At 59.6% G+C, this 24,147-nt stretch overlaps 12 protein-coding genes across 12 annotated transcripts in view; 5 read left to right on the forward strand and 7 right to left on the reverse strand.

Annotated features, from left to right (window-relative positions):
* Positions 1–2,533, reverse strand: part of ACA1_275430 (ENTH domain containing protein) — a gene marked incomplete at both ends in the record, with an annotated part of 2,768 nt that extends 235 nt beyond the window's left edge. The window contains 10 exons of the mRNA XM_004337334.1: positions 6–63; positions 155–405; positions 514–610; positions 712–1,013; positions 1,110–1,245; positions 1,356–1,633; positions 1,740–1,868; positions 2,061–2,199; positions 2,325–2,403; positions 2,502–2,533. Of these exons, the coding sequence (XP_004337382.1) occupies positions 6–63; positions 155–405; positions 514–610; positions 712–1,013; positions 1,110–1,245; positions 1,356–1,633; positions 1,740–1,868; positions 2,061–2,199; positions 2,325–2,403; positions 2,502–2,533 (1,501 nt within the window). The remainder of the gene's footprint in view (positions 1–5; positions 64–154; positions 406–513; positions 611–711; positions 1,014–1,109; positions 1,246–1,355; positions 1,634–1,739; positions 1,869–2,060; positions 2,200–2,324; positions 2,404–2,501) is intronic.
* Positions 2,534–3,254: 721 nt separating this feature from the next.
* Positions 3,255–4,522, forward strand: ACA1_275440 (NAD dependent epimerase/dehydratase; the record flags this gene model as incomplete). The annotated part of the gene is made up of 7 exons (XM_004337335.1): positions 3,255–3,374; positions 3,437–3,489; positions 3,571–3,763; positions 3,837–3,941; positions 4,036–4,182; positions 4,242–4,349; positions 4,421–4,522. 7 exons carry the CDS (start codon positions 3,255–3,257, stop codon positions 4,520–4,522), a joined length of 828 nt encoding a protein of 275 aa, XP_004337383.1.
* A 310-nt stretch (positions 4,523–4,832) lies between these two features.
* Positions 4,833–5,555, reverse strand: ACA1_275450 (HMG (high mobility group) box domain containing protein; the record flags this gene model as incomplete). The annotated part of the gene is made up of 3 exons (XM_004337336.1): positions 4,833–5,265; positions 5,324–5,363; positions 5,447–5,555. 3 exons carry the CDS (start codon positions 5,553–5,555, stop codon positions 4,833–4,835), a joined length of 582 nt encoding a protein of 193 aa, XP_004337384.1.
* A 664-nt stretch (positions 5,556–6,219) lies between these two features.
* ACA1_275460 (PHDfinger domain containing protein) lies at positions 6,220–8,127 on the reverse strand (the record flags this gene model as incomplete). The annotated part of the gene is made up of 4 exons (XM_004337337.1): positions 6,220–7,036; positions 7,130–7,377; positions 7,493–7,969; positions 8,068–8,127. The coding sequence occupies 4 exons, from the start codon at positions 8,125–8,127 to the stop codon at positions 6,220–6,222; spliced, it is 1,602 nt and encodes a 533-aa protein (XP_004337385.1).
* A 992-nt stretch (positions 8,128–9,119) lies between these two features.
* On the forward strand, positions 9,120–9,845 carry ACA1_275470 (the record flags this gene model as incomplete). Its single annotated transcript, XM_004337338.1, has 4 exons — positions 9,120–9,223; positions 9,291–9,394; positions 9,481–9,598; positions 9,710–9,845. The coding sequence occupies 4 exons, from the start codon at positions 9,120–9,122 to the stop codon at positions 9,843–9,845; spliced, it is 462 nt and encodes a 153-aa protein (XP_004337386.1).
* A 121-nt stretch (positions 9,846–9,966) lies between these two features.
* ACA1_275480 (Calciumbinding protein NCSA, putative) lies at positions 9,967–10,724 on the reverse strand (the record flags this gene model as incomplete). Its single annotated transcript, XM_004337339.1, has 3 exons — positions 9,967–10,238; positions 10,310–10,546; positions 10,646–10,724. The coding sequence occupies 3 exons, from the start codon at positions 10,722–10,724 to the stop codon at positions 9,967–9,969; spliced, it is 588 nt and encodes a 195-aa protein (XP_004337387.1).
* Positions 10,725–10,836: 112 nt separating this feature from the next.
* On the forward strand, positions 10,837–14,704 carry ACA1_275490 (uncharacterized protein; the record flags this gene model as incomplete). Its single annotated transcript, XM_004337340.1, has 16 exons — positions 10,837–10,899; positions 10,988–11,162; positions 11,212–11,256; positions 11,327–11,403; positions 11,526–11,568; positions 11,591–11,733; positions 11,834–11,908; positions 12,006–12,087; positions 12,154–12,296; positions 12,390–12,535; positions 12,663–12,812; positions 12,956–13,113; positions 13,211–13,517; positions 13,615–13,762; positions 13,845–13,922; positions 13,964–14,704. 16 exons carry the CDS (start codon positions 10,837–10,839, stop codon positions 14,702–14,704), a joined length of 2,574 nt encoding a protein of 857 aa, XP_004337388.1.
* A 556-nt stretch (positions 14,705–15,260) lies between these two features.
* Positions 15,261–17,827, forward strand: ACA1_275500 (DEADbox ATP-dependent RNA helicase 31, putative; the record flags this gene model as incomplete). Its single annotated transcript, XM_004337341.1, has 11 exons — positions 15,261–15,303; positions 15,421–15,567; positions 15,671–15,825; positions 15,945–16,038; positions 16,141–16,262; positions 16,402–16,505; positions 16,660–16,723; positions 16,857–16,961; positions 17,071–17,149; positions 17,233–17,433; positions 17,550–17,827. The coding sequence occupies 11 exons, from the start codon at positions 15,261–15,263 to the stop codon at positions 17,825–17,827; spliced, it is 1,392 nt and encodes a 463-aa protein (XP_004337389.1).
* Positions 17,828–17,895: 68 nt separating this feature from the next.
* On the forward strand, positions 17,896–19,689 carry ACA1_275510 (protein geranylgeranyltransferase type I, beta subunit, putative; the record flags this gene model as incomplete). Its single annotated transcript, XM_004337342.1, has 7 exons — positions 17,896–18,181; positions 18,317–18,402; positions 18,519–18,706; positions 18,788–18,881; positions 19,045–19,207; positions 19,289–19,420; positions 19,496–19,689. The coding sequence occupies 7 exons, from the start codon at positions 17,896–17,898 to the stop codon at positions 19,687–19,689; spliced, it is 1,143 nt and encodes a 380-aa protein (XP_004337390.1).
* A 144-nt stretch (positions 19,690–19,833) lies between these two features.
* ACA1_275520 (uncharacterized protein) lies at positions 19,834–20,036 on the reverse strand (the record flags this gene model as incomplete). The annotated part of the gene is given in 2 exon segments (XM_004337343.1): positions 19,834–19,866; positions 19,884–20,036. 2 exon segments carry the CDS (start codon positions 20,034–20,036, stop codon positions 19,834–19,836), a joined length of 186 nt encoding a protein of 61 aa, XP_004337391.1.
* Positions 20,037–21,367: 1,331 nt separating this feature from the next.
* ACA1_275530 (uncharacterized protein) lies at positions 21,368–23,768 on the reverse strand (the record flags this gene model as incomplete). Its single annotated transcript, XM_004337344.1, has 11 exons — positions 21,368–21,483; positions 21,616–21,667; positions 21,691–21,803; positions 21,939–22,064; positions 22,147–22,229; positions 22,287–22,384; positions 22,471–22,620; positions 22,710–22,821; positions 22,991–23,186; positions 23,278–23,374; positions 23,478–23,768. 11 exons carry the CDS (start codon positions 23,766–23,768, stop codon positions 21,368–21,370), a joined length of 1,434 nt encoding a protein of 477 aa, XP_004337392.1.
* A 193-nt stretch (positions 23,769–23,961) lies between these two features.
* ACA1_275540 (SPRY domain containing protein) overlaps positions 23,962–24,147 on the reverse strand; it is a gene marked incomplete at both ends in the record, with an annotated part of 1,091 nt that continues 905 nt past the window's right edge. Inside the window, one exon of the mRNA XM_004337345.1 lies at positions 23,962–24,115. Within this exon, the coding sequence (XP_004337393.1) occupies positions 23,962–24,115 (154 nt within the window). The remainder of the gene's footprint in view (positions 24,116–24,147) is intronic.

The following is a 24,147-nucleotide window of genomic DNA, read 5'->3' on the forward strand; positions in this document are numbered from 1 at the left end:
GGCACCGGCGACGTAGCCCATGGGCACCATACCCGGCACGCCGGGCGCATAGCCCACCGACGCCTGCGCGCGCGCGATTGGGTTGATAACGATCCCAGCGCACGACACACACCTCACGACATGATGCACGACACACGCGAAAGTGAGCGCGTACCACCATGCCGGGATGCATCATGGCGGCGCCGCCATAGGGCATGCCATAGGGCGTGGCGACCATGCCTGGGTAGGCGGGCGTCATGCCGACGGCGCCCATGGGGGTCATGCCGGGCGACAGCGGCGTGAGGGTGGGGCCGGCCGCGGGCTTGGGCGAGACGGGGGCCGCAGCGCCGCCCATGGGGCTGCCCCTCCCTCGCCCGGCCGACGTCATCGTCGCCATCGGCCTCTTCTGCTGCGCACCTCCGGCCGCTGCGTTGTGTTTGGTTGGTTGGGGGGGGGGCAAGAATGTGGCATGTGAGCGCTCACAGTCGAATTGAGAGGATTGGGGGGGGGGGTGATGAGGTAATGAGAGAGTACCGGCAGCGGCAGCCTCCTTCTCGGAGAGGCTGAGGTGCTGGAGGTCGAAGAGGTTCTTGTGCTTGTTCCAGATGTCGTTTTGGTTCTCCTCCTTGGCCTGCTCTCCCGCACGTAAGGCGAGTGAATGACAGTGCTTTTGCGGCGGGTGCTGCTGGGGAAAAACAAACAGCGCTGATTGGGGGGGGGGGTAAAGGGTACCTTTCTGGGGTCGTCGAAGCCGACGAAAGCGTCCCACTCGGCCTCGACCGAGCCCTGGCCCTGGGCGGCACCCCTCGGCGGGGCGGTGCCGCTGGAGGACAGGGGCAGAGTGCCGGAACCGCCGGTCGGCGGGAACAGCGACGGGCCGCTCAGGTGCGCGCCGAGCGGGGCGCCCATGCCGGCGGGCGGCGGCGTCGAGGTGGTGACCGGCGTGTCGAACAGGTTGGGCGGCAAGACGGACGAGCTCGAGCTGCCGTTGCCCACGGCCGGCCCGGGGCTCGTGGGGAACAGCGAAGCCGGCTCTGCTCACGTGGGTGGTGGCCACAGTGGGTGAGCGTGCGTGTATCCGATTGGCGGACTTTGTTGGGAGGGGGATGATGGGGAGAAACTTTGGGTACCGCTGGGGAAGAAGGGCGACGAGGTGGAGCTGCCGCCCGTGGCGTGGGTCGAGGCCAGCTCGCCGAAGGGGTCGAACGTGGCGCCGTTGTCCACGCTGGGCTTGCGCGGCACCGAGCTGCCGCCGCCGCCGCCGGCCTGCAATTAATTGGCGACAACAAAGCCGACGGTCAGCTCCCTCCCACACGCGTGTAGCTACATCACAGGCCCCTGGTCCCGAAGCGAGGGGGGCTTAGCGCGGCACGTACGGCAGGAGGCCTGGCACTGGTTCGTGTGGAGGCGGGCAGCTCGAGGTCCGAGTCCGAGTCGGAGTCACTCAGCTCGGACGCGCGGGACCTGTAGGCGCCCGAACCGCCGCCACCCTCCCTTCGGCCGCCGTAGGGGCTCTCGCTCTCCCTGCGGTCGCCGTACGGGCTGCTCTCTCTGCGGCCGCCGTAGGGGCTCTCTCGCGACCTGTACGAGTCGCCGTCGTCGTAGCCGCCTCTGCTACCTCCGTACGAGGGGCGGTCGTCGTAGTCGTTGCCATCTGCAAGCCCGGTGGGCGAGGCCGCCGCAGTCAGTAAGGCCTCGGCGACGCTTGGGAGGGGTTTGGTGGGAGGCGAGGCGAAGCGTACAGCCGCCGGTTCGGGGACCGCCGCGCATGGACGAGTCGGAGCCGTAGCCCTGGTACTTGTTTCGGTTCTTTTGGGCCTTGTCCCGCTCCTCCTTCATGCGCCTCTCGTCGTGCAGCAGCTCGAGCACCTTCTTGGCCCTCTCCCTGACTGCAAGACCGCGGTAAAGAGAGATGAGACGCCGCACCAGTGCACGACACACACACACACACACACACACACACACAGACACAGACACGACACACACACAGAGAGAGACACGACACACACACACACGACACACACACACACAGCCCCGACCGGGGCACAAGGCAAGAGAGCGTGAGAGGAGTATCCACGAACCGCTCTGGCCGACGTCCTGGTAGTTTTCGTCCATGTACTGGAAGGAGGTGAGGTTCTGCAGGTCGACGATGTGATAGCGCATCTCGCGAATGGCCTGCTCGGAGCCGTGCTTGATCAGGAAGTCCAACACGATCATTGACTGCACACCGACACGGCCACCACCATCGACACCGCGCGCGCAAATGGTGAGCTTTGCGTCCACACAGCCAAGGGACACCGACGCTGGAGGTCCTGGCGCGATGCCGAGAGCAGGTGCGTGTGTACCTTGTACACGTGCCTCCAGTCCTTGCCAGTGTCGGCCATGCGCCTCCAGAGAGTGTTCATCACAATGGGCAGGTCCGCGCTGCGTGCGCAATGGGAGGAGAGACAACAATGAGCTGACAATGCCACAGCCACGCGAGGCAGCCGGGCTGCGCTGTGGGGAGTAATGCTGCAACGTACTAGCTGAAGCTGGCCTGTGCTAGGGACTGCATCTCAGCAGTGGTGGGTCCCCACGGCTCATTGGACGTCGCCTCGCGCACTTTAACTTCGATTTCGGGAGTACCCAACGCGTAGTCCTTGCTGCGATCGCAAACGGATCATTTGCAATCAATCATCTTTCAGTATACTCGATTTAAATCGCTGAAAATCCAGCCAACAATTTTGTTGATGACGATCCTACTGGCAGGCCAGCATTCACAGCAAATGAGGACAGCCACGTACCCCATCTTCCATGACTTGTTGGCAACCTTGGTCAAGTCCTTCAAGAGGTCTGCCATCTCGCCGTTCGCAGTGAAGTTGTTTTCTCGCCCCCTTCGCGAAATTATTTGTCGGTTTCAAAATTCTGTTTTTCTTTTTCTTTTTCTTTCTTTGCGAGACTGGCTGCGACGAGGTTCGAAGCCGTACCACCATAGCGCAGGTCCAATGAAACGCGGCAGAACTTGCTCGCGAGCCCGGGTTCCTGCCGACCAGCTCAAAAGGACAACGCACCTTTTTGATTGAAACTGTTCAATCATCATCACTCTCAGTAGCGCCGCAAATCAACAAAACACGCCACTTCCAACAAATGCAATCGCAGGACGAGAGAAAGGTAGGAGCTCAAAACTCATTCCATGTGCTACGCTGCGGCTATCTGTTCTTCATCTCACCAAGATTTTTGGCCAGGGCTTTTTGATTTTTGGCGGCTCGGGCTGGCTCGGTGGCCTCTTGACCGCCATGCTCAAGGAGCAGGGCGAGGTGGTTAACCTGGCCAGGGCTAGGCTCGAGGACAGGGCTGCGATCCAGAGGGACTTGCTTCAGTACAAGCCCAAGTACGTCTTGAACGTGGCTGGCATGGTACGCAGCGCCAATCTTTCCATGTCTCGACACAACAGACGTCGACTCATCTATGATTTTAGACCGGCAGGCCCAACGTTGACTGGTGCGAGGATAACAAGCAGCAGACTACGCGGTACCAATTCTCTTCTCCTCTTCGATGACAAATCTGTCGCCCCTCTTCATTGCTCGAGTACTTACCCTCGGCTGCGCGTAGTGTGAACGTCGTGGGCACTGTCAACCTTGTGGACACTTGCTACCTGGAGGGCGTTCATGTCACCAACTACGCCAGCGGGTGCATCTATGAGTACGACGAGCAGCACACAATTGGAGGCCAGGGCTTCAAGGAGGAGGATGTCCCCAACTACGTCGGCTCCTTCTACTCGCACACGAAGGTCATGGCTGAGAAGGTACGTGAACCGCCCGCTCTAGAGCTTCACATAGGGAACCGTCTCTGACCAGCGCGCCTCCTTGTACGCACAGCTCTTGGAGGTCTACCCCAACGTGCTTACCCTCAGACTTCGCATGCCCATCTCCGATGACTTGAGCCCCAGGAACTTCGTTACCAAGATCAGCAAGTACGAGAGGGTAAGTGTTATCATCCTCAAGCTTACCTGCTGTTCGCTTGAACAGTAACAACGGGGAAAGGCTAACCGATGCTACGTGGTGATGGTTGATGTAGGTCGTCAACGTGCCCAACTCGGTCTCTATCCTGCACGATCTCCTGCCCATCTCCATCGACATGACCAAGAAGGAGCGCAAGGGCGTCTACAACTTCACCAACCCCGGTGCTGCTTCGCACAATGAAGTGCTGGCCCTCTACAAGAAGGTACACCTTCCCACCCCAGCATTGTCTACCTACACGCAACGTGTTGCCCTCGCTGACAGCCGGCCTCGTTCAATCCGCAGTACATCAAGCCTGACTTCGAGTGGAAGAACTTCTCGATCGAGGAGCAGGCCAAGATCCTCAAGGCCGGCCGTTCCAACAATACGCTGGTACGTGCTCAACTTTGAGTGTCGCACTTAAGTGACGATAGATTTGGTTCTCAACCGTGGCGCTTACGCAGGACGTGAGCAAGCTTGTCGCCGAGTATCCCGATCTCCCTGAGGTCCACACTGCTCTGGATCAGATGTTCCAGCGCATGCAGAAGAACTTGGGCCTCAACTGAAGCACAAGAGTAATCTAATCCACACCAAGATCTTGCGTGATAAACATGACACCGTCGAACCTACGGCTCGATCGGGCATTCTCAACTCCTTCCTTGGCCACACTCACGCACAGGGTTCTCCAGTGCAAAGGCCAAAGGCTGAAGCGAACGATGTGGTGGCGTGCTTGGAGTTGGGGCGAAGACGGAAAGAAGGAAGCGAGAGGAGTAGAGTTTTAGGGTTTATTGTGGCTGTATACATACAAGAAGGCGGCGTGGTGTTCGATAGGAAAAAGGCTGAATCTCTTGTGGGTGGCGGGTGTGTTGATGCTGCTTAATCGGAGGACTCTTCCTCCTCTTCGCTTGAGGATTCACGCTTCTTGTCGTACTTGGCCTTCTCCTTCTCGTACCTCTCCTTGTCCTTGTTGGCCTTGGCCTCGTACTTAGCCTTGTCCGACTTGCTGGCCTTGCTCCACTGCTTGCCGAGGAGCTTGCCCAGCTCGCCGAAGGTGGCGTCGGGGTTCTCCTTCTTGACCTTGTCGCGGTTGGCCTGGGCGAAGAACATGTAGGCGCTGAGGGCCTTCTTGGGGGCGTTGGGATCCTTCTTCTTCTTGCCGCCCTTCTTGGTCGACTTCTTGCTCCTCGACGGCGACTTGCTCACGGACCTCCTCTTCTTGGCGGGCGCACGCTCCTTGGAGGCGGCCCTCTTCCTCTTCGAGGTGACAACGCTCTTCTCCTCAGCGCCGAACTCGAAACGGTTGGGCTTCCTGTGCGTTCGCTCGGGGCGGGATGCTGTAGATGGATTAAAGAATTAGCGAATCGAACCTCAAAGCAAGCTTGGGCACAGTACTCTTGATGCTACGGTCTGATTGTGAGATCAGATCGAGCACAAACTCGAACTTCACATAGAAGGGGAAGAAGAAGCAAACGAGGAAAGATATAACGTACAGGCCGCGGTGGGGGCAACAGTCTTGGCCTTCCTCTTCTTGGTCTCGCCGGCGTCGGCCTTGGTGGCCTTGGCGGACTTGGTGGTGGCCTTGCTCTCAGTCTCAGACATGTCGGGGGAGGAGGTGTGCTGGTGGCGCGGGTTGCGATGAAGAAAGCCACCGTACGGCCTCCCGGCACTATTTGTAGTACGCGCGGCCGCTGCCGACCGTTACGGGACTCCTGTACCAGTGTGAAATTTCGCATGCCCAACGGACCAGCAAAGCACACCCACAGCCAATCAGCGCGCTGAAACCGTTGGCAAGACCGTTGCGAGCAGCCGAACGCAACGCAAGAAATTCTCGCCTTTCTGGCCGAGTTCCTCCGTCGCTGCCGGAAAGGCGTCACGCACGTTTTGCTCGTTTCGTTTGGCTGAAGAAGAAGGAAGTTGTAATGGCAGTAGTTCGTTGTGTTGAAAGTGTGTCTGTGTTCCTTCTTGTTGTTCTTGGGGCACGCCCAAAATAAAGAGATAATCATAATAGCGCACGCCTCTCGCCTCCTCTTGTCGAGTCAGTCAATCTAAAGTTGTTTACATCTCAAAATATTACCAGTATCCGTCTCTCCCTCGCGCTCGTTCGTTCGTTGTTGGTGTCTTCCTTCTCCTTGTCTCCTCTCTTTCGTGTTGTACGGTTGCCGCGTCGCGCCTCTTCTTCGCTCTCCTCGCCGTGGCGTGCTGGTTGTGGTTGTAGTGGTGGTATGCAGTTGGTGATGGTGGATAAGTGCCGTCAGGTCGAGGACTACTTGCTCGCTGGCGAGTGCTGACGGGTGTATGTCGCGCCGTTCTCCTCGATGGTGCGGTGTTGATCGTCCCTGGTCTGGTTCCTCCGACGTATGCGCGACTTGACGAGCTCGATCTCGGCGTGGAGCGACGAGAGCAGCTGCGTCTGTCGCTTCTTCTCGAGCTTCATCTCCATCTTCCGGATGTTCTCCCAGTTGAAGTGCTTCACGCAGTCGCTCCGCAGGCGCTCGCAGTGGCCCGAGTCGAAGTCGCCCGTCGGGCAGCCGCAGAGTCGGCGCTCGTCGCTGCCCCGCTTGTCCGAGTGGAGAGGGCAGGAGTCGAGCGGATGCGCGCAGTACCCTCCGCCGCTGCGCGCGTCAAAGCGGTTGCAGTAGGTGATGACGGCGCCGCTGTCGAGCATGCGCGAGTGGAGCTTGTGCGCGCTCAAGACCGCCGGGGCGGCCGACAGCGAGGGAGACGGGCAGCTGATTCCCTCCTTCTTAGCGTAGCACTGCTCGATGTGGCGCCCAAAGTTGCGCCCGGGGATGGGCTGGCCGCAGGAGAAGCAGTCCATGACCTCGACGCCCTCCTGTGATCCCCTGTCGGCGCCGGTGAGCTGATCCTCCTCCATCCTCGCTGGGTCATCGCCGGCGTGAGTCGAAGCCGTGGCGGCGAAGAGGGTGGTCGAGAACTGGACGGCCTTCGCAAACTCCTCCCGCTTGGCGGCGAGATTGCGCAGGTTGTGTTCCACCTCGCCTCGCTGTCGCTCCAGCGACTCCAGCTGCCTGAGGTCCGAGTCGTCAGCCGCCGAAATGTCCGGCGAGTTCTCGAGCGACCTACACGTGATGGGGACACGGAAAGCGGTCAGTCTCTACTAGCGGAGAGAGCGTGGTAGAAGAATGGGGAGATGTTGGTGTTTCTATCACTACCTCTTGATGAGAGTGAAGTTGACAAGGTTCTCCTCGCTACTCGAGTGGAGCGAGACGTCGCACGGCTTGGGCGAGGGCTTGGGTGAAGGCGCACGCGCGGGCTCGGCAGCCGCCACCGCTGCGGCCTTCTGCATTTCGAGGAATTGCGTAGCGACCCGCACGCCGCACTCCGTGCTGCAGTACTTGGACTGAGGCTTGGCCGGGTTATTGCAGTCCTTGTTGACGCACACTCTGCGCGGCATCACATCCTGATGCATAAGTTGGGAAGGGGGCTTAGCTCGTGACCCGCCAGATGAAGGGGAAATGATTGAAATGGGACAGAGTGATTACCTCCTTACTGGAATCGGTTTCGCCTGCCACCACATGGTTGGTGTCGTCTTCGATTATTGATTGACTTTTCCTCATGCCTCCAATTCCATTGGTCCCGATGCTCCTTCGCCTCGCCGCCGATGTTGTCGTTGATCCTGGCATTGTGCCCTTTGTGCGCCCCCTCGCCGCCGCCGGTTGCCCCTTCGCTCGCTTTCGCCTCTGTTGTTGATACTCGTGGTAGTTCTCCTTCTCGTACTGATCCTCATCGTCGTCCTCATCTTCCACATTTACCTCGACATCTTCCCTCACCTTTACCACGCTCCTCCTACGCTGGCCAGCCGCTCGTGATTTGGTACAGGGAGGGCAGACGTAGATCTTCAGCGACTGCGCCTTACGCTCGGTCATGCCCACGCATTCGCCATGGAACCAATCGTTGCATACGTCGCAGGCGATCATGAACACCTCTTCGTCGTAGGGTTGGCGACACAGGCAGTAAAGCGGTTCATCTTCCTTTCGCTGTCGCTTGATAGGCTACATACATTGGGGGGGGAGGGGATGTTAGCGTGATTCAAGGCGATGTGACGACAAGGGGCGAGGTACCTTTTTCGATGAGGAGCCAGGCTTCCTACCCGGCCGACCCCTGCGAGGTTGCTCGGGCTCAGAGTCGGATGGGGATGGAGAAGGTACATCGCCCCTCAAGTTGAACATGGCCGCCTTGCGAGGAGGAAGAACATTCTGATTGGAAAAGGTGAAGCGCTCCTTCTCGTTAGGCTCTGGGATCTTGCGCTTCAGGGCCTGTTAAAAGATGATTAGACTCACGTGATGATGCGTTTGAGAAAACAGGAAATTATTCTGTGGGTACCGATTGATTAAGAGGCTCTAGGCGGACGGGGGCGGATGTGGATGAGGGGCGAGGGGGAGGCGTCGTGGGCGTCGATGGAGGACTCGCCGATGATCCCAACGACTTGAGCCGCTTGCGAGGGGGAAGGGCGGCAGGATTGAGGTCGATGAAGGTTTCCATCCTAGACCTTACTGGTGATTGAGCTCCTTACTGCGTACGAGTAGACAAGATGAATTAATTTTCAGCTCTTGCGATGTGGGTGATGTCGTGGCGGCTAACGAATTTCTCGGCCTCGCATCCAATTCTTCAAATGTTGCCGGTGTTTTCCAAACCCGGAAAAAACCACACACCAGTGCGTATTTATAAAAATAAATAAAAATACGTGGATGCAAAAAAATAGTGATCTGATAAATAAATAATTTTGTAATAAACACGAACAAGAATGGGAAGCTTCCTCGCGTGAGACAAAGACTTTGGATCGTGGGGGTGAGGCACCTTTGCTTTCTTTCCGGTGGGTGGTTCTTGTCGGATTGAATTCGCGTTGGAACACGCAGGCCAGTAGTAGTGCCACACCGACACCATCACCAATACGGCGGCGGCCAGTAGCAAGGTGGGTACGGCGGGCAGGTGGAGAGCGGCCTCCGGACCTCGTCCCTCACCGCAGCACTTGTCCAAATCCATGGCCGCTACGCAGGAGTAGCTGCCAGGATCGATCGACAGCGTGTTCATGGCTTTGGTGGCTTGGGGAAACTGCGAAGCACTGAAACGCATTGTTTCGTTTGACCAAATTTCTGTTCCGTTTATTTTATTTATTTGTGTTTTACACAAATTTGCAACAAGATGGAGGCGCCAAGCCAGCAGGGAGGTGTGGCCACCCTGGACCAGCTCAAGGAAATGTTCTCCCTCTTCGACAAGGATGGTGACGGCACCATCACCGTAGATGAGTACACGCCTAGGTTTCGTTATTTATTTATTATTGATTTATTAATCCATAAATCCAACACCACACAGGCTGGAGTCGGTGATGCAGTCCATGGGCCAGAACCCGAACAAAAAGGAGCTCGAGGAGATGATGAACGAGGTGGACACCGATCACAACGGCTACATTGACTGCGGTACTACCAGCCACCGGCGCGAGCGCTGCCTCTGCTCGCATCGTGTGGCACTTACCGTGGGGTGTGGCCGTCCACCGTGCGTGTAGACGAGTTCGTGCAGCTCATGCAGAAGCAAACGTCGCACAGCAGCGAAGAAGAGGCCCTCGGGGCCTGGAAGCTGTTCAACAAGAAGGGCAGAGACGTCATCTCCGCAGCCGATTTCCGGTACCACTCGTCGACACTGCGACTGGCGTCAAGCTTGAGCGATGCCGCTGACCATCATCACCATCACCATCATGGCCACACTACTTGCTCGGTCTATGCATGCGCGTGCAGGGAAGTGATGACGAAGCTCGGAGACACGCCACTCACGCACGAGGAGGTGGATGACATGCTGCGGACATCGGGCGTGCGCGGTGACGGCGAGATCACGCTGGAAGAGTTCAAGACGATGCTCCTAAACAACAACTGACGGCCACTCACCAAGGTGCCGCGCTGGGTTCGCAGGGTCAAATGAAAATTAATGTTATATGTACAGTGCTCGATCGCCCCGGCGACGATGATGATGGTGATGAGTGGAGCGATCCGAGGCCTCAGTTGCGCAGTTCGCTCAGGCCGAGGCCAATGACGATGTCGGGGTTGCGGATGGCGCCCTCCTTGTACTCCTCGATCGTGATCTTGCCGTCGCCCATGGAGTCCATCTGCTCGAAGAAGGCGTCGGCGAGCTGCTCCACGGACTCGAACTTCTTGCCGGAGAAGGTCACCACGTCGCCGCCTACGAGGTTGAGGAACGAGGTCATGATCTTGTTCATGTCCTCGCGCGTGATGTGGCCCTTGTCGTCCAGGTCGTACATCTGGAACGCGACTACACACTCAACGTCAGCCAACGCAACGCAACACGAAACGAAACGAAACGACACGACACACACAACGTACATTCGAGCTTTTCGTCAGGCGTGCCTCGCGTGATGATGGAGAGGGCGAGGACGAACTCGGGAAAGCGGATGCAGCCGGTCTTGGTGCCGTCGAACACCTTGAAGATGAGGTCCTGCAGGAAGGGGTCCTCCACCCCCATCCGCTGCAGAACCCCCTTGAACTCGGCCTTGGTGATCACGCTCGTGGGGGCCTCCTTCTTGAACCACTTGAACATGTCGCTAATCTCATTCAAGGCGACTTCAAGAAGAAAGTAGAAGGCAGAACCAAGAGAAAGAAAAAGTTTACCAACTGCTCGTCCAGGCAAGAGAGCTCTTGCAATTAACGTACAATGCGAACGCCGGTGAATGTCCTCGAGTTGCTCTCGGCTCAAGTGGTCGCCTTTGTCGTCCTTCTCCTTGCCCCCTTGATTGCCCATCGTTTCTTGATGTGTCCGTTGGCGGCAGTGCTTCGAAAATAGGCAAAAGTAGGACATCAAGTTCCTACTTCCCGCCAAAAAAATTAATCACAATTTAACTCAAAATCTGCAGATGGAGTGGACAACTCCCATCGCCGGTCCCGAACTCGTCTTGTTCTATGGCCCGCCTCAATCGGTACGCCAAGGGCCGTGTTCTAGCTCACTGAAAACGCAATAAATAATTGTCTTAAATCAACTTTTATGTTTGCAATCCTTGTGGGCAGGGCAAGACGCGCTACTTCGAGAAGCAGCTCAAGTCGACCCACATTCGTGTCTCGGCCGAGGACACCTTCCGCGCACAGCCACACATGTCCCTCCACCGGGTGGTGAACATGGCCATGTCGCATCTGCAAGCCGGCAAGAGCGTCGTCATAGGCATGCTTGCACAGACCCCCTCGCGTGTTGCGTGTTGCGTGGGTACGATCCTCACTCCCTTTGCTTGCGACAGATGACACCAACAGCAAGAGGGCCACACGAGCATCCTACATTCGAGGTTCGGCGCACTCGTTGTGGTTGGCGTTTGTGTGTGCTTGTTTGCCGACATTGCTTCTCGCGGTGTCCAGCACTGCGCAGTCGGCTGGCGATGTGTCGCGTGGTGTGCATCAACTTTAAACCCCTGGGCGATGTATTGCAGTGCCAGGTGCGACCAATGGACGGTGCCCCTCGTGTCCCCATTTCGTTCTGCTCAGCACTTACTCCATTTCACACGGCAACACGGCACACGACACACACGACACATGCACGATGCGAAACCCACTGCAGTGGCAGAACGAGTGGGCTCGGGCGGCCTCTCTCGCGGCCAAGGGTACGTCACTCGCGCAATGTAGAAGCGGCCCAGAAGTCGTCGTTGGCTTCTGATCGGGCTCCAACCGCCATAGAAGAGGGCCACGTGGGCGAAGCAGCGAACATCGGCGTCGTGGAGTCAGAGGCCTGGGACAACTGGATGGCCGACGCCGACCCACCAGACGCAGTACGCGCTCCCCTGTGTCGTGTGTGCGTGGCGTGGCGTGCGTGTGTCGTGTGTTGTCGTGTGTCGTGTGATGTGCAGCGCATTTGACAGCTCTGCGCAGAGCGAGGGCTTCGACGAGATCAAACTCGTGGAGTGCTCCCTGCGATCATACAGCAGCACGCCCTTCGACACCAAGGTAGCCCTGGACCCGCAACGCGCTCCCTCTAATCTCGAGAGCTATCATGGTCTATGATCATGTAGGGTCTGACTCCGATCGATCCACGGGCGCGCAGGGGCTGATGATCGACGCCGAGGCCCTGTACGAGTTCAACGCCGAGCTCCTGTCCGACGCCTTCTTCGGCGGCACGCTACCGGGTGCGGTGCATTTCGTGGCATTCCGGAGGCGTACATTCCTCACATTCATCATCATCGTCCGGGCAGGTGGGGACTGGGTGAAGCTGCGCGATGACGTCGAGCAGGTCCTGTGCGAATTCCAAGACAATTTTGCCAAGGCTCGGTTCATCGTGGTCATGAACGAGGCCAGCATCCTCCCCGCCGAAGTCCACCTCCTGGACCCCACCCAAGTACGTGTGTGCGGCACCGCACACGCACACGCACCACCGCACATGCAGGCATAACCCGAATTCTCTGACGAACGTGCGTGGTGTCGACCACAGTCCGAAGTGCAGTTTTCGCGCTTCCGCACGCGGCTGATGGACGAGCTGGCCAAGCTGTCGGTCACCACGTACTACCTCTATCTGCCGCGACGATCGAGTATCCACTCGGCCTTCCTCAAGCCTCCCTCGCCCGGATTCATTGCCTGGTACGCATCGACCGCACTACCCCAACCTCGGCTGGCTCATCCCCGCGTGTGCCGCGCCGTGTGCGTGTGTGCGTGTGTGCGCGTGTGATTTCATGTGTGTCGTGTGTGTCGTGTGTCGTGTGCTTAGGCTGCAAGAGCGGCATCGGCTGATGCTGTCGGAGAGTCTGTTCGTGGTGCGTGAGAACTCGCCGCTGGCAGCGGCGGCGAGGGGCTACGTCACGCAGATCCACGGCGAACACTTCTTCAACTCCTCCGGCTGGCTCGTCCAGAGCAAAGTGTACGCGCATTGATGACGCCACCACACGACACACTCGCCGCGCACCGCACACACATGACACGCAACACACGGCACGAGACACATACACCGCACACACACATGCACGCGTCAAACTTGTGACGCGTGACCGTGTGCTGGCCCAGGCGCATGCACTCCCGAGAACCGACGGCCAGACCGGCCTTCCTGAGCTCGATCGAACCACCGGTGGCGGCTGAGGAGAACGCGGCGGACGGCCTCCTGCTGGGCGGCGATTCACCCGCTCCGCCTCTGTGCACCGCCGCCAACCAACACAAATCATCGCGTACGCACATAACCGAACGACTCTTCGTGTGCGTGTCGTGTTGTGTGCAGTTGGTGACCTGGTTCCTTGTGTGATGTGTGTTCGCCGCCGGCCACAGGAGGGCGCAGCGAAACGATCGACGACGTGCTCATGCACGGCCTTGTTCTCCCGGTCAAGGTGAAGAGTGAATTCGAGTTGAACGTCCACCACGCTCCAGCTACTGCGCCAGCCATTCCCACGATTACGGCCCCGACGAACGAACTGTCGGCGCCGGTGACGCCCATACCGCGCGAGAAGCAGCGCTCGGCGGCGGCCAATCTCCTGCGGACGCCCACGACGCCCAACCCGGCGCTCGACTCCCCGTCGGGCGTCTCCCCTCGTCGCCGGCTGCCCGGCTGGATGTCGCCCGGAGCCCCCAAGCCAATGTACGCTCCTGATCAGTTCTTGGTCGTGTGTGCGTGTTATGTCGTGCGTCGTGTTGCGTGTGCGGCGCTTGTAGCTGAGCGTTTGGCCTGTGCGCAGTAAGCCGCGGATGCCGAAGCTGAGCGAGGGCGAGGGTGAGGCCGACGAACCCAAGACGCCGGCGAAGAAGAAGAAGACGGCTACAAAGCCCAAAGAAGCAGCTGCACCGGAGACGCCCAAAAAAGCCAAGCCGGCACCCATCCGCAAGGTGCGCCAAACGCAAACGCTAACAACAATGAAACAAGTTTCGTTTGGATCTCAACCATGCGTGGTGGCGTGCGTGAGACCAGGGGGCAGCGGCGACGGCGGTCAAGCAGGAGGAGCCCGAGTCGCCCACGGAGGACCTGCTGCTCTCCCTGGCAAAGATGGTAGCCCCCCCAATACCCCCCCCCCCAAAGCCTCTACGTAGCGGCTCACGTTGAATCATTTCCGCGGCCAGGAGGAGGATTCCGAGGATTCCGAGCTGCTGCCGTCGCAGCCCACCTTGAGCAGCGGCAAGCGCAAGCGCGACGCGTCGTCGGTGAAGCGCGAGCTGCCAGATGCGGGGAGCGTCAAGCCCCGCTTTGTAATGGCCGACGGCGACGGCGGTGGGATTGACGACGCGGGCGGCTCCGACGGAGACGCCGATGACCTTCTGCGACGAAGACGGAAGCGGCCGCACACGACTGTAGCGACCCGACACGACGACGCCACGCCCGAAACGGATGACGGGATGGGCCACGTCGACCTACCGTGGCCCTCGCCGCCTACGAGCATCGCCGCCTCAGCCACTGCCACGACGACCACCAACATCACCGACTCGCTGCCTTCGTGGGAGGAGCCGGCCTGGCACGCCTCCAGCGCCGCCGGCACCGGCACGACCACGCCGCCGCCTTCGTGGGACGACCTGCGATCGATCGCCGCCGCCGCCACCACGACAACGACGACTACGGCCAACCCAACAACGCCGCCCTGGGAGGAGTTCGTCGCGCCCGTCGAAAGACGAACAGACACGCTCAACGATGACCTGCTGCCCCAATTCACCGCTTCGCGAGCCACCACCAACGCCAGCGCAGTGGAGAGAACATCATCATCATCGACAACGACAACGCCAAATCGCCATCGCGACCACCAGCGTCGCCACCACCGCCAGCCACACCCATGCCACTGATTTTAACAACGGCGACTGCGGCGACTACGACAAGCGAGGGAGGGCTGGGCGCTGGGATGGCGACGCCAACAACGCCGGCCAAGCCCAAGGTGAGCCTGCGCGAGCAGCTGATGGGTCGTGGCCTCCTATCGCCCAACAAGCCCAACCTCTTCTAAAGCTCCTTCACACACTAACTCGAACTGTTTTGTGTAAAATGATAAAACCAAATGAAAATGAAAGAGAAAGTGCAAAAAAATTCAATCACAAGATGGAGAGGGAGCCATCCACGGGGGTCAAGCGACCGTTGCAACGGAAGGAGGAGGGGGAGACGTGGCAGAGGACACAGATGCAGCGGGCACTGCGAAGAAGCAACGCACCGACGAGGCGGCCGCAGATCATCCATCGCAGGAGAACACAGATTCGACGGAGTTCCTCACCGAGGCGTGCTTTGCCGATGAGGCCGGGGTGGGGCCACTCACCCTCCGCCACCTCCACGTACCCCCCCTTGGCCCTTCTACATTTTTTATTTTCTTCATTGATTTATTTATATATATTCCAGGAGGCTGGCTTCAAGCGTATGACCCGCGTCCAGCGCGCCTCCCTCCCAGTCCTTCTTCAAGGTGCAGTTCCCCAACACACGCACGACCGCACGACCGCACGACACACGCAACACGCGCACACGCGCGGCGGCCTTGGTCAGATCAAGATCGACTGATTACTACTACGACCTCGTGCAGGGAAGGACGGGCTGGTGGCGGGCAAGACGGGGACGGGCAAGACCCTGGCCTTCCTGGTGCCCGCCGTCGAGCTGTTGCGCCGGGCCGGCGTCGATCCCGCACAGCGCGCCATCAGCGTCCTCATCATCTCCCCCACTCGCGAGCTTGGTCCGCACCTTCCCGCTGTCGTGTGTCGTGTGTATCGTGTGTCGTGTGTGTCGTGTGTGTCGTGTGTCGTGCGTGCGGTTATTGTGTGGTGGTTGGTACTAAGGATCGATCCACGCTGCAGCGATGCAGACCGTGAAGGAGGCGTGGATGCTGGCGGGCGGCCCGCGCGGCGACATCAAGGTGGGGTGCGTAATGGGCGGCCGCGACTTCCTCGCCGAGCGCCAGGAGATGCAGGACGCCCCCGCCATTCACATCCTGGTAATATCCTATTATCCTATTATCTCTTCTTTCTTTTTCTCGCATTTGCTTTCGCTTTCGCTTTCGTGGATCGGTTGGGGAGCGCTCGGTCTCACTGTGAGTCTCTTGGGCGCCAAAAGGTGTGCACGGTCGGGCGGCTACTGGACCACCTGAAGAAGGACGACGCGCTGCGCACGCGCCTGGCCGACCTCCGCATGCTCATCCTGGACGAAGGTACCCGCCCGGCTCTCGACCCACATCTGAAGCAACCGTAGCTGAGACCCGCTGGTCGTACGTGTCGTACGTGTCATGTGTCGTGCGGTCGTGCGGGAGCAGCCGACACGTTGATGCAAACGACGTTCGAGCAGGAGATGGGCGAGATCTTGACCTTCCTCCCTCCCGCCGACCGAAGACAGACGCTCCTCTTCTCCGCCACCATTCCATCGACCATCCCCGTTGTACGCCCGCCTCTCCATTGCCCTCATCGCTCTGTGGCTGTGCGTGTCGTGTGGCTGTTGTTGTGTGTCGTGTCGTGTCGCCCGACGAAGCGAGCGAGCTTACGGGGCTGTCCGTGTGTGGGGGCGGCGATTCGCGCAGGAAGGGCTCATAAGGGAGGACTACACGCTGGTGGATGCCGTGGACAAGAGCGACGCAATCACCAACGTCAACGCCACCCAGCAGTACCTCGTCGTGCCCCTCGCGTACGCCTCCCCTCCCGCGAAACGAAGACTTGCTGCTCCCACATGGGATCTTCAATCCACGCACCGCTTCGCAGGAGGGCACACTCTCTATCCAGTTATTTAATTTCTAGAAATTCAACAAAACGCTCTCATTGCGTGCCGATACATCGTATAGGGACACGGTGCGCGCGATCTACTCGCTGCTGCTGCACCACACGACGACCAACGCCCGCTACAAGGTGCGAGCAGACCCGTAACAGACCTGCGCCCCACATCCTCCAGGTTGTGACTCACCACCTGGTCGTCGCTTGTGTTTGTTTGTTTGTTTGTGTCGACATAAACACACACACACGCGCCTCAAAACTGCACCAGATCCTGGTGTTCTTTGCCACGGCGCGGCTCACGCAGTTCATGAGCATGCTCTTCACCCAGGTCTTCCACATCCCGACCCTCGAGATCCACTCCCGTCGGGCGCAGGTAACGCATACCAACTCAACTCGACTCGACTCAACCCAACCGCCGCTCTTCATCATCAGCCCTGTCATGTTGACCCGTCATTCGCCCACCAATGCACGGATATGCGCAGGACAAGCGAACGGCCACCTCGGACGACTTCAGGAAGCAGGACAACGTCATCCTCTTCAGCTCCGACGTCTCCGCGCGAGGTGACCGCACCGCTCGTTTGTGCTGTGTCCCGAAGCTCACAGTCCGTGTGTGTCGTGTGTCGTGTGTCGTGTGTGTCCGCCAGGTATGGACTACGAGGACGTGACATTTGTGCTGCAGGTGGGGCGGGCGTCGAACCGGGAGCAGTACATCCACCGCCTGGGCCGGACGGCCCGCGCGGGCAAGGAGGGCTACGGCCTCCTGCTGCTGGCCCCGCACGACGAGTCCTTCCTCGCGGCCCTCCACGACCTCCCCATCCTCCCCACCACCGCCCCAGCCGCCCACGGTACGGCCGCCCACATTTTTTCCTTTGATTTCCTTTCCTTTCTCACAACCGCACACGCACACGCCGCACACCACCGCACACACCGCACGCGATGTGATGTGATGGTGATGACGAAGGAGACACGCCGTTGCCGGAGACGATGGTGGAGGAGTGGAAGCGAGGCGTGCACAGGCGGGGCGAGCTCAAGTCGCGGGCCGTGCAGGCGTACCAGTCGTGGCTCGGGTTCTACAACAGCCACAAGAAGCAGCTCGACTGGGACAAGGAGCGTCTCGTGGCCGAGGCCGCCCTTTTCGCGGTCGAGTGCCTCAAGTTCGCCGCGCCGCCCGCCATCCTCCACTCCATCGCCAAGAAGATGGGACTCGGCGACGTCTCCTCCCTCCCTACCAAGAAGTGAGTCGTCGCACACGCTGCACGAATAAACAAATATTTATTTGTTTTTATTTGTCAAACAAGAAGTGAAAGATGGAAGGGGCGAGCCAGGAAGGTGGAGAGGCGGCGGTGTTGGTGGATGAAGGGTTCGAGCAGAAGCTAATGGAGCGCTACTTGAAGAGCTGTTTGAGCATTCTGCCGCGGCCATACGAGAGTCAGGACAGCGTGCGCACGACCATCCTCTACTTCGTTACGTCGAGCCTCGACGTGCTGGGCTTCCTCGACTCGCCTGCCGCCGAGGCGCGCGGCCTCATGCCCCCAGATCTGCGAGCCACCGTCATCGAGTGGCTCTACGCCATGCACATCCCTCGCCCCACCCGTACTCTCCCCATTTCTTTTCAATTTATTCCATTTACTCTTTTGCAATCAAATATATTGTTTGATTTATGTCGATTTATCATTTAATTGGAAAAGATGGGTAAACGTTTGTACTGATACTCGAAATGGCGCCCAGACGAGGCAGAGGATGAGGAGCACGCGGCGCCGCGTTGGGGCTTCCGCGGGTCGCCCTTCCTTGGTCTGCCCTGGCACGTGTGCGGCGTACGTGTTTGCCCGTCACCCCCAACCGGCACGCACGCACGCAACACACGCACCGCAGGCTACGCGCGTGCGACAATGATACGTTCTTGCTCGGCTGACGCGGTGTGCGCACACAGCAGGACGAGCACCAGCACGCCGCCGCGGCTGCGGCCGAGAGCGACGGTCGCCACGAGATGGACTGCGCGCATCTGGCCACCACCTACACGGCCCTGTGCACCCTGCGCGTGCTCGGGGACGACTTTTCGCGCCTCGACCGCGCCGCCATCCTCTCCGCCATCAAACACCTCCAGCAGCCCGACGGCAGGTCGCCACCACACGCCCTCGTCTCCGGCTCACTGCGATGTGCGTTGACCGTGTGTGCGGTGTGTGCGGTGGCAAAGTGCAGCTTCAGTGCCAACGTGGGCGGCAGCGAGAGTGATGTGCGGTTCATCTACTGCGCGGCGGCGATCTGCTACATGCTCCAGGAGTGGTCCTTCGACGTACCCAAGGCCGTCCGCTACATCCTCTCCTCCCAGGCACCACATCCACCTCCCCATCCTCCACACTCGCTCCGCATTCTCTCTTGCTCACATGTGCGGCGTGCGTGTCGTGTCGTGTCGTGCGGCGTGTGTCGTGTCATGCGTCGTGTGTGTCGGAGCGCAGACGTACGAGTACGCGATGGCGCAGGGACCGGGCCAGGAGGCGCACGGCGGGTCGACCTACTGCTCGATCGCGACGTTGGTGCTGACGGGTTTCCTCGACCACCTGCCGCACCAGGACAAGCTCACCCGCTGGCTTCTCGAGCGCCAGGTCACCGGCTTCCAAGGTTCCTCCCCCTCCCCCGTCCGTGTGCGGTGCGTGCGGTGCGTGCGGTGCGGTGTGCACCGTGTCTGACTGTGTGCCGCAGGGAGGGTGAACAAGGACGCCGACACGTGCTACTCGTTCTGGATCGGAGCGTCACTGAAGATGCTCGACAAGCTCCACCTGGCCGACTACCGGCTCAGCAAGGCCTTCACCATGAGCTGCCAGACCCCCATCGGTTCGCTCTTTTCTTTTCTTTTTCTCTTCTCTTCCTCGAAGTAAAGCTAATGATGAAGGTGATGGCGATTCACAGGAGGGTTCGGCAAGTGCGTGGAGAATCCGCCGGACGTGCTGCACACCTACATGGCCCTGTGCGGCCTGAGCATGATGGGCGCCCCCGGCCTGCGCGACATCCACTGCGCCCTCGGCATGACCCAGCGAGCAGCCGGTGGCTTCGCCTACCCCCTGCGCACCGCCCGCGACGCCCTCGGCCTCACCCTCGACTGAGCTACCCTTCCCCCTCCCCCACGTTCATGTTGGTTGGAATGCGGAGTATATATTAATTTGTAGAATGTGACACATTCCAGCCCACTGTTGAGGGTGGTTCTCATCCGTTGGCGTTGACGAGGCCTCGTCGAAGAAGCGGACCACTTACTCGTCTGTGGTGGTCGCTTGCGGGCCTTCCTGTGCCAGCACCGCACCATCATGGCCCGGTAGTCCCGGTGCCAGTAGTCGTCGAGAAGCTTCCGATTGGCCGCCCCGAACGCCTCATCAGCGTCGGCTTCGGATTCGGCTGCGGCCGAGTCGTGGCGCAGGTTGTCGCGGGTGGCGCGCAGGGCGATCGCGGCCGGCATCTGGGCGCGTCCGCGTGAGCAGTTCCCACAGCACCACCCCGAACGCGACGTCGGCCAGCGCCTCCAACACTACTTCGTCGCCATCGCCTGCCGTCAGCACCTCGGGGGCCAAGAAGGGCACGCAGCCGACCAGGCCGCGCCGGTGGTGGTGGTGGTGGTGGTGGTGGTGGTGGTCTCGTGGAGCGAGCCCAGGGGCGTGTGGTCCGTCACCACGCTCAGCCGCGGCCTGGCGTGTGCGCGCGACGCGTCAAAAATGGTGTACGTGCGAAGTAGTGCAGTGTGTGCGGAAAACCGGACGAAGCCGCCGTGTATGGCGACGATGTGTGGAGCGCGCAGGGTGCTGACCACGGCCACTCGGCGGCGAACGCCTGTTGGCTGGACTCGCCCTCGGCAGCGGCGCGGGACCACTGCCACCGTAGTCTCCTTCACACAGCCTGCCCGAATACACAGTCAGCCACATGTTGTCGTCGCTGTCGTGTCGTGTCGTGTCGTGAGGCTTGTGCGGAGAGTGGGCACACCTTGCGGATCTGGCCGAAGCGCCCGAGGGCGATGGGGGCGCCCAGCTCCAGCTCTCTTTCGTAGGGGCGAACAAGACGTCGTTGGTCAAGTCGCGAACTGGCGGTGTGCGAGAGGTGCTTCTGAGTGGGCCTCGAGGCCGGCCGAACACAGAATGGGCTTTTAGCTCCGTACCAAAATCAAAAAAACGTTTGGCCTTGTGTTTTTTTGCTCCACGTTTCGCTGTAGATTGGCGCGTGTAACCCGTTACGGGACAGTTTTAACTGGGAGTTTTGTCGACCGATCAGGTGACAAACAACGTGTCCACTACACGGACGCCTCCTTGGGCTTGTCTGCTTCCTCCTTCCTCTTCTGCTGCTCTCCTTCCTCAGTCGTCACCGTCTCGTCGGCGGGCTGCTTCTCCTTTTCGGCGGTGCTGGCGAAGACGTCTTCGATGGGCGGCTGGCCGGGGAGCCGGGGCGGGAAGTCGAGCTCGATGGCGAGCACGTCGAGCTGGAGGATGTCGGTCTCGCAGCCCAGCAGCAGGCCCAGGTTGGGGGTCGTGCGGCCCAGGTCGCCGTGCACGAACTCCTTCACGTAGGTGCCGGCCTGCGTGGTCAGGTCGAGCGTGATGAAGTGCGGCGAGATGTACTGCGCCCGCATCGCGTAGATCGTTCGCTTGCGCACCATCAACGTTCGTCTGGGTCGTCACATGTCAGGACACGACACACACTATGACACACACGACACGCACACGACGAGGTGGTGGTGGCGGTGGTGGACAACAAACCTGTGGAGCACGCGGATGGGAGTGGTCTGGTCGATAACGAGGTCCTTCATGCTTTGGAGCGGGAGAAGGTCGTCGGGGGTGATGGCCTTGGCCAGCCACACCACACATCGGTACGTCTTCTTCTTGTCCTCCTCGCCCGCCTGCACCGCCGTGCTCTTATCCCTAATATTTAAAGAAAATGTTCGCACATACCACACATGCCACATATGCGTCGCATAACGATGTCCAGTTAGCCACGTACACATGCACAACGATCTCAAGAATGCGTGTAGTTGCCCGAGAGGGAAATCGTACTTGGTGATTCGCTGGAGGTCGCGGATGCGGACGAGATGGGTCGACTCGTTGACTTCGCGCTGCATCTCCATGTACTGTGCGGGGGTGAACTTGGTCCGGTGGGGATCCACGACCTCCAGCACGAACGGCCGTCCCTCCGCCAGCATGCGCACGTCGATGTCCTCCCGTCCCGACGAAGAAAATCTCATCTCTACGATCCGCGTGTGTTGTGTGTGTGTGCGTTGTGTGGTGTGTGTGTGTGTGTGTGTGTGTGTGTGTGTTGTGTGGTTACGTCAGCATGCAGGTACGAACAAAGTGCGCATTCTCGTTAGCTCGATGGGTACCCTCGGCTTGGAAGTGTTTGTTGAGGGGTCCGGTGATGAGCTCCTGCACGGAGCTCTCCGACACGCGGGCGCCGTCCGCGACCCAGGGCGACTGGCTCAGCTCGCGCGAGAACTTGGCGTAGCGTCCTGCGTGCATTGCCAGGGGGAGTGGGGACGTGTTAGCTACACAGTGACGGCGGTGAGCGGTATAGCATAGCGACGGCCGCACCGGCGAGGTAAATGGAATCGTGGAAGAACGTGAGTTCGCACTTGGCCCCTTCGTTGATGGGCACTGGGGGAACAGCTCCATACCTGGGATCGCGCAGTCAGAACAGAAGAAGTGGAGTTGATGATGGAGGGAGAGCGCACTTGATGAAGGTGGTCATGGGCAGGTTGCGCAGGGTCTTCGTCACAGCTGTGAGGGACGCCTCGTCGCTTTCGTCCCGCTTCGAAGCCTCCTCGTGCCCCTGGATTCATTAAATCGTGAATAAGTCAACCATCAGATCTGTGTTGGGGGAGAGACGAAGAGAGAATTGAAGCAAAAGGTGGGCACCTCGAGGGGAGCTGCGCGTTGCCTGCCGCGGTGCTGCTGCTGCTTCTTCTTTCGCTGGGGACGCATCCCCGACTGCTCGATGTCGTAGAGGAAATGGTGCTCCGTCTCAGTCTCCGCGTGCTTGTACTTGATCCCCACGTGAAACAGCGACTGTGTGGCATGTGTTGCGTGGCGCAACACTTTGATCGTTAGCACGAGGTCTGGCGCACAGAAGACGAAGGACGCGAACGCGCACGCACCTCGCGGGAGAAGTTGAGACCGATGCGACGGCGGAGCTCGTGGCCCAGAATCCACTTCATGGCTTCCTTGATGTCAACGATGGTGGACTTGTCTTCAAACTCTTCCGTAAATCTTCGAAGTGATTGTAGCATGTCAGGCGATTGATGATCGTGCGTGCGTGTGTGCGTGTGCGTGTGCGTGTGCGTAGTGCGTGTGCGTGTGCGTGTGCGTGTGCGTGTGCGTGTGCGTGTGCGTGTGCGTGTGCGTGTGCGTGTGCGTGTGCGTGTGTATAGAAACGTACTTGTGCGTGGCGAGGAGGTGGTAGTGGAGGGCGTATTGGCGGGTGACGGTGGAGGCCGGCATGGTGATGGTGAGCGAGTAGTCCGAGAACTCGTACTTGCCGGTGCCTCCCGTCAGAGCCGCCAGCAGCGGTCCCATGAACTTGTCCGACTGCACGTTCTGCAACGTGCCCAGGCAAGCCACGCACGCAGCCGCCTCTGCCCAGCGAGACACGTCGATGCATAGTGAGACATGGAAGGACTTGTCTTGTCGATGCAGGATGGCGAGGAGGAGGAGGCAAGTGCACACCGGTGGCTTGTGAGCGGGCGCGCCAGTCGCTGCCATCGGACCTGCGCTCGGTCTCGGGGAGAGTTGCCCACAGCGACTCCATGATGCAGCGGAGCACCTGGACCCATACATTAACATTTTTACACAAAATCGTTAAAATCGAGTAGAAAGCAATTGGAACGAGAAGTAGAAGTGAGAGAGGAGCCAGGGGTGCTGGGTACGGGAAGGGGCTCGCGATAGAGGGAGAAGACGCGTTGCCCGAGGAAACGGAGGGCACAGAGCTCGCAGCAGCCACATCGAAGGAGGGTGAACAGGCCGGGAATTCGCGCTTTCATGTCGCTATCGTGGATCACCTCGCCCACGTAGCGCCCGGCAGCTGCAGATTCGGCTTCAGTCGCGGTAAAGGGTGAAACCGTTGCCGCCTCTGTCTTCGCCTCCGTTTGATCTGTTTCCATCTTGGCCTGATTGGCAACAGATTCACCTCCCATTGCCTCCTCCTTGTGGATGTCCATAGCCGCCGAATCAGATGCGGCAACCCCGCCAGACACTCCTTCTTGCTGCTCGCCCTCCATTCCAGATGACGATTTTCACACTCAAAAACCATTCTTTTCTTTTGAAGAAAAATATTTCTTTCTAATTTCCCACAAAGTGTGGCTGCAATATAGAGGTGGCCCCTCTACTTGGTCGAGCCGCGAGGAAAGGGGACTAGTAGACCGACGTGCGCGTTCGTGTGTACTGGAGGAGGGCCGTGCTCTCGGAGGAGACCACCTCCGTCGGGCCCACGTGCGGGAAGGCGAGGTTGTTGTCCTCGTCCTGCAGGTCGTTGGTGGAATCCGTGTCGCCGCCCGGCTCCTCGTCGCTGTTGGCGTAGAGGTCCTCGATGAACTGGTT

The sequence above is a fragment of the Acanthamoeba castellanii genome (assembly GCF_000313135.1).
Source record: "Acanthamoeba castellanii str. Neff unplaced genomic scaffold scf7180000084774, whole genome shotgun sequence".
NCBI classification, from domain to species: Eukaryota; Discosea; order Longamoebia; family Acanthamoebidae; genus Acanthamoeba; species Acanthamoeba castellanii.